We start from the raw sequence: 7,500 nt of genomic DNA on the forward strand, positions 1-7,500 counted from the left end.
TTGCGTAACAGTAGCGGGGGAAAGACTGGCCACGCCAAAGAGATGGTGATCCCTGTGGATGCTGTGATGACGGTGACGGATGTCATTGGGCAGGGTGTAGCAACAAAAAAAACCCTTACATCGTTTACACCACAGCTCTTTTAATGAGTCACCCCATCTTTATTTCACTAACCCTGAGGCTGCCATAAACTGCTATTTATTTGGCTACCAATATGAATTGCTCTAATGAACACACAAATTAAAGTATTAAAAAATGTTGTCGTTGGGACAGCAAATGAGCCAGGGCATGTCAGGTCGTTAACGGAGCAGGGTGAGAATAGAGCATTAGCATGATTACACCACATTAGCATGCAGCCCTTTGGCTGGCACGCCACAGACAGGCTCCTTACAATTGGTCCACTCCACACAACAAACCGACATCACGTAACGAGACGGCACTCACCCGTGGCAATAACCGGATGGCCTGTAGGAGGCGCTGTCTGTGTGCCGAGTTTAAGATGCCGATCTCCAGCAGGTCCTGATCTTCAACCACGTTGCTGCCCTGAAGGAACACAAACAAGCACAAGGCATCAGCAACCAATCAACTTGTTATCAAAGAGCTGTGATGCAGCAGTGCAATGAGCTGCTTAGGTTTCAAACAGGCTTTACAAGACAGAGACACATGGACACATGCAAGCATTCAGATAATCAATACATAATCAATACACGGTCACAATCACTCTTCCATACAACTTAATGTTTAATGGTAAATCAATGTGAACTATTGCCATTTTAGTACTCAGAACACAGACACAAAACACTTATGCATACCCAGGCTCACACACCCACATACACATACACACACAGAACTCACACAGACACACACACACACACACACACACACACACACACACACACACACACACACACACACAGAACTCACACACACACACACACACACACACACACACACGTCACACACACACACACAAGCCTAGTCCTGTTTGTTTTGGTGTCCTTCATTAACCTCCACTTAGTGAGTATCCCCTTTAATTAGTCCGAGAGGAAGACCTTTAGAGACCTTTCCCTCACCCCCATCAGACACACCCCACCGAGAGGGAGAAGAGGAAGAAGAAGAAGAAGAAGAAGAAGAGAGAGATAATAGGGAGAGAGAGAAAGAGAATAGTGAGAGAGAGAGAAAGAAAAGTGAGTGAGTGAGAGAGAGCGAGAGAGAGAGAGAGAGAGACAGAGTCTTTTACCACTGCCTGAGGGATTTCTCTTTATGCTTTCTTTTTGTTTCACAATGAAGAGCACACACACACATGTAGATATGTACACACAGTCTCTCTCAAACACACACACACACACACACACACACACACACACACACACACACACACACACCCAAGTGTGGTGGAGCAGCATAGGGAGAAAGCACAGTTAAACTAATGGAAAAAACAGCATGTGAAAGACTCTCGTCTGATAAAGCCCAAATCCAAAGCCAAACAGATTACATTAACATCATTGAAATGGCCGTGGCGCCTGCATTTCATTTTTCTTGCGCCAAATCGCACGACCCCCAAGCGAGTCCTCGCTTTAACCTAAGCCATAGAGACTTTAAAATAATAATAATAATAATAACAATAATAATAATAATAATCTGTCATTGTGACAAACCTCCCTTTGTCTGACAAAACTGGACAATGCTGTGCCATCTGTAACAGGTCCAAGCTTGACATGGGGCCAAAATGGCTCTGGCTGTATAATAATATAAAGTGTTGACCTTTTGGTGGTATATACTGATGCATCATGGACCTTGTAGTCTGATTAAATGAGGCCTGAACGCCCATCAAGTCTTACCTATCCGATTGGTATAATGGCTGACTGATGGGACTCCATCGCACAAAATGCACCCAAAATACACACACACACACACACACACACACACACACACACACACACACACACACACACACACACACACACACACACACACACACACACACACACACACACACACACACACACACACACACACACACACACACACACACACACACACACACACACACACACAGAGGATGAGGGATGAGGCAGTGTTGGGTCAGGCCCAGGGTTGGGACAGGAGGAGACAGGATGTCTTTCATCCATCATGGCCTCCGTAATGGCCCTGGTTGTGTGAGTTCATCTCCTTATTATTGAAGGTCTCCTTCCATCCTTCAACTATTGTAGACATCACTCACATATAAGCAAACAGGGAGAGGGCCCAACTGACTGACTGACAGAAACACACACACACACATACATTCGCATGCACACACACACACAAACATCTTTACACAAACCAACAAATAATTTGTACACATCATATCTTATGTCTTTTTCTCAACTGTCCCCTGCACTCTACTGTGCACTCTCTCTAACACACACACACACACACACACACACACACACACACACACACACAAACGCACATGAAATAACAAAAGAATAATGACTCACACCAGGTAGCACTGTTAAAGCTGTAATATTCATTATTCCCTGTCACCATCGGGATCGGACACACCCCTTTGGCCAAATGATCTATCAATCTCGCCAGCTCTGTCCTTGATAGGACAAACTGAGGTGAAAGCAGACGCCCACACGCCCGCCCTCTCCAACAGAACGTGAGGTCAGACACCGTGGGCAGTGATGACCTTCAGAACCCCCCCCCCCCCCCCCCCCAAGGACACACACACACACACACACATTCAGACTCGCCATTAGTGGCCCGAACCCATTCAACTGCACAGACAGACCGCCGCGTTCCGACAGGACCCAATCTCCGTGTCATCTGGCCTTCAGCCGCTCGCAAATGATATGAATTTAGAAATGCTAACAGCACGCTTGAGTGGCACTTCGATATCTTCAAAAGCGCAAAACAACTCACTTCTCCACACATAGATATGACAGATAAAGTGGTATTTGTATGCCTCCAAGCAAGCAAGGCTGTCCTCCAAAGGGCCCAGACAAGGCTTTTATCCTCCAGAGTACATAACATTTCACTCTCCGGAACGAGCTGGAGGGGAGTCGGACTGAGTTCACTGTTCACACTCACACACTAAAAAAAAGTTTTCAGCCAGAGTAAAGGGGAGAGTGCACTTTGGAACAAAGACCAAGGTCATAGAGCTATCTCCTTGTCTCCTTGCCTCCTTGTGTCCTTGTCTCCTTCCCACATCTCCTCGGCATATTCGCTGCCTCTGTGCGCCACTAAAACTACATTAAAGATCCCACGAAATGCCTCGAGAGCTCATCTTTTCACCTAAAAAAGACATGACGATGGTGTTTCATCCCAAAGCTGGTGAAGGAATTCAAGGGAATTCAAATTCAATTTAGATTCACCAACGACATTCAACAGTCACCCACGGCGGCTCCAAACTCGCACTAGCTTATGTTTGTCGTCAATGACAATTGCTCCCTGTGTGCTTAACATGAAGGTTCAACGGCAACGATAGTTGAATGGAATAAAGTTGGGCTAAATCCCCGGAGCAGATAAAGAAGTCGAGAGCCCGAGGCGGAGCGTACAGTACAGTGGAGTGGAGTGGAGAGACGATTCGCAACAGGGAGGCGTCGGAACCCAAGATCTCCTCCAGGCCAGGAGATACCGAGGCACAGCGGCAGCAGCAGCAGCAGCAGCGGGTCTTTATCCAATATTAATCACTGCACACACACACACACACACACACACACACACACACACACACACACACACACACACACACACACACACACACACACTTCCAGAGAAAATGAGTCTTTCCTCAGTCTCTATAGGGTTTGCTTAGTTATGGGAAATTCTGTGTGTGTATGTGTGTACATGTGTACGTCTGTGTGTGTGTGTGTGTGTGTGTGTTTGAATGTGTAAGAGAGAATGTGTGTGTGTGTGTGTGTGTGTGTGTGTGTGTGTGTGTGTGTGTGTGTGTGTGTGTGTGTGTGTGTGTGTGTGTGTGTGTGTGTGTGTGTGTGTGTGCTTGTGTGTGTGCGTGTGTGTGTGTGTGTGTGTGTGTATGTGTGTGTGCGTAAGTGCAAATGCAGGGGGTTAGCTGTACTGAAGTACCCCTAAGCCTTTTGGAGGGGCTTCTGTGACCCAGCTCATCTGTGGGGACTAGACTAACTCTTGCATTAGCGCACTCACAAACACACACACACACACACACACACACACACACACACACACACACACACACAGACTTACACAACTGCAGGACCACAGAAGCTTGCAGCTACTCTCCACTGTCTAACGAGGGCTCAGCCAGGCTCATCCTGACTACCTCTTGACATTAAGCGTGCTTATTACAGCATACTTACATAAGCATGAGAAATCTTCTACACTCTCCTCATGTTTGTGTGTGTGTGTGTGTGTGTGTGTGTGTGTGTGTGTGTGTGTGTGTGTGTGTGTGTTGGGGGCAGAGGCTTCTATAGAGATGCAGTGACTCCACTCTCTAAGCAGTGCTGCCCATCCTCCCTGCCTCTTTATAGCAAACTGTTCTTATTACATTGTACAGTACTTACATAAAGATGACAAATCACATGCACTTCCCTCACAAGTGTACACTACTGCAAGTGTACTAACCATAAAAAGTACCCCCCTTAACACAGAGTGCATCTTTTGACTATATAAAACCGAATAAAAGAGCATGGACTACTGTGCCCACGAGGACCCAGGCTCCGATCCCAAGGACGCAGTAAGTACAGTAGAGTGCTACAATATAAAGATGCACAATTATGAAGAGAGGGGTGCGTCTTCTCAACTGAAAGGGAAAAAAAAACTGCAACTACACTGATTATCATGTACACAACTGATTGGCCACTTGTAGTCTAAATATTCCTAAAAATAGCCTATGGTCAGGGTCAAAGTTCAACATGAAGGGAGAGACTGATTGAGAGAGAGAGAGAGGAGGCAAAAGAGGGAAGGAGAGAGAGAGAAATAAAAAAGGATAGAGGAAGGAGTGAGGAGGAAGAGGAAGAGGGGGAGATGAGACAGAGAGAGCAGAGACATGGAGACAAACAGGGGAAGCGAGGGATCAAGATGTCATGAATAAAGGAGAAGATTGAAGGAGGAAACAAGTGATGGGGTGAAGAGAGGGAGGAAGAACGACAGACGGAGAGGAAATTAGAGGACAGAGAGAAAGAGAATGAGAGAGCTGGGTAATCAAGCCTAAGTGGATGAGAGGAAGAGGAAGAGGAAGAGGGAGATGAAGAGGGAGATGAAGAGAGCAGACAGAGAAAAAAAAGTGTCAGACATACAGAGAGAGAGAGAGAGAGAGAGAGAGGTGGATGGAGGGAAAGAAAGAAAGAAATAAAGAAAGAAAGGAAGAAAAACACAGACGGGGAAGAAACGGAGGAAAGATGCCAGAGGCAATTATCCTCCCAGCTAAAGAGGAACACTCAAACATCATGAGGGATTTCGTTTCCCCCCCCCCCCCCCCTGTCCACACCTCCGCCGAGCAGACGCACACGCTGGCACGAGAGAGATAGAGAGAGGCCTCCGCCGTCTCCACCCAAGAACACAGCGCGTCACCGTACTTTAGAACCGTACCACTAAAGCACTTTACAGAACCGCGCCACTAGGGCGTTCTACAGAACCGCTCCACTAAAGCACGTTACAAAACTCTGCGCCACTAAAGCTTTTTACAGAACCGCTCCACTAAAGCACTTTAAAGAATCGCACTACTTAAGCACCTTACAGAAGCGCACCATTAAAGCACTTTACAGAACCATACTTTTAAAGCGGTTTCCAGAACCGTACTTCTAAAGCTCTTTACAGAAGCGCACCGTTAAAGAACTTTACAGAAGCGATCCACTAAAGCACTTTACAGAAGCACACCTATATGAGAACCATGGGCAGAGTGACTCTCTTGAGGAAGAACTAAACTCTAAACTAGAGACTCTCTTGAGGAAGAACTAAACTCTAAACTAGAGACTCTCTTGAGGAAGAACTAAACTCTAAACTAGAGACTCTCTTGAGGAAGAACTAAACTGAAAACAATTTCTAACATCCATTATCTGTCTTCATCTCCACCTAGGAAGTAATCATACACAATACATTACACTGCTTCTACCCACTATCTAGCATTTCATTTGTACAGTGGCGATAAAGTTGAATGTAATCTTAAATCGAATCATAAATCTAATCTGGTTTCAAGTGCAAGAACACAGTACTTTAGATACACCAATGCAGTCTCTAGAGAGCAATGCCACTACCAGAACCTTGGGGCAATGTGACTGTTATCCTCAATCCTCCTCTGTTTTCAGCTCTCTTTGGCAGTACTGATACACTATACTGTACATTATGGCAGTCCTCAATTACTGACACACTATACATTATGGCAGTCCTCAATCACTGACACACTATATATTATGGCGGTCCTAAAATACTGACACACTATACATTATGGTGGTCCTCAATTACTGACACACTATACATTATGGTGGTCCTCAATTACTGACATACTAGACGTTATGGCGGTCCTCACACTTTTTGTTATAGAGGTCCTCAAGTCCTGTGGTACAAATACTGCGGTATGTTCTAGAACTAACCCCCTTCGTACCAGTGACATTTTTTTTTTTGCATCGTTCGATATCAGGCATATCGCACAGGTTGTTTTCGTGGTGGTTGATTGGCAGAGCAAATCAGAGTGGCGTAGCGCGGCACGAGTGCCAAGTTCGGGTGCCCGTGTCTCCCCGGGCGTACCCGCCGTAGAGCGGTGTGTGTTTTGTGTAACGCTCCACTGCCCGCTCCAAGCAACAGTGACTGCTTTAGTGAATGCAAATGCAATGCATTACATTACTCACTGTCAGTGTTTGACATGTATGTTTTGCCACCACGGAACACACACACACACACACACACACACAGTGGAAGCTGTTCAATTCTCTCTCTCTCTCTCTCTGTCTGTTCCCCTATGTGCTCAATCACTGTGTTTCATTCCATTCCATTTCATTTCATTTATTTTAATTTCATTTCATTTCATTACATTCCATACCCAGGGCAAACCAAGACCATTACAGATACGGGTGAGCTACATACATAAAATTCTCTCCGTCAAACTGTCACAACTTGATATTCATCTTGTATCGCCATCACTCTCTATCTTGCCCCTTTCTCTCTCTCTCTCTCTTCTCTCTCCTCCTCCTCCCTCCCTTTCTCCCTCTCCCTCGCTCTTCCACCGCTCCCTTCCTCCCTCTCTCCCTCTCACATGCAGGATCAATAAGGGGTTAATGTGTGAAGTCAGCGCTTTGCTCAGATGGACGGCTGGCCCCAGACCAGCCGTGGATTCATATGCAGGCCATGATGGGCTGAACTCTGGGACACATGGGAGGGAGAGCTGACATTTAACCAAATGCTGAGAGACCTGACCCCCGTCACATAATATGCACACACACACACACACACACACACACTCACTCATATTTTTACACAGAATAAACACCCACATACACATTTACATGTGAGCACACATACACGCGCACACACACATG

At 46.0% G+C, this 7,500-nt stretch overlaps 1 protein-coding gene across 1 annotated transcript in view; it reads right to left on the bottom strand.

Moving 5' to 3' along the window:
- The window catches only part of anks1b (ankyrin repeat and sterile alpha motif domain containing 1B), a 206,517-nt gene that overhangs the window by 55,704 nt on the left and 143,313 nt on the right, over positions 1 to 7,500 (bottom strand). Inside the window, 1 exon segment of the mRNA XM_062517893.1 lies at positions 443 to 541. Coding sequence (XP_062373877.1) covers positions 443 to 541 — 99 coding nt within the window.

The sequence above is a fragment of the Sardina pilchardus genome, chromosome 17, assembly GCF_963854185.1.
Source record: "Sardina pilchardus chromosome 17, fSarPil1.1, whole genome shotgun sequence".
In the NCBI taxonomy this organism is placed as follows: domain Eukaryota; kingdom Metazoa; phylum Chordata; class Actinopteri; order Clupeiformes; family Clupeidae; genus Sardina; species Sardina pilchardus.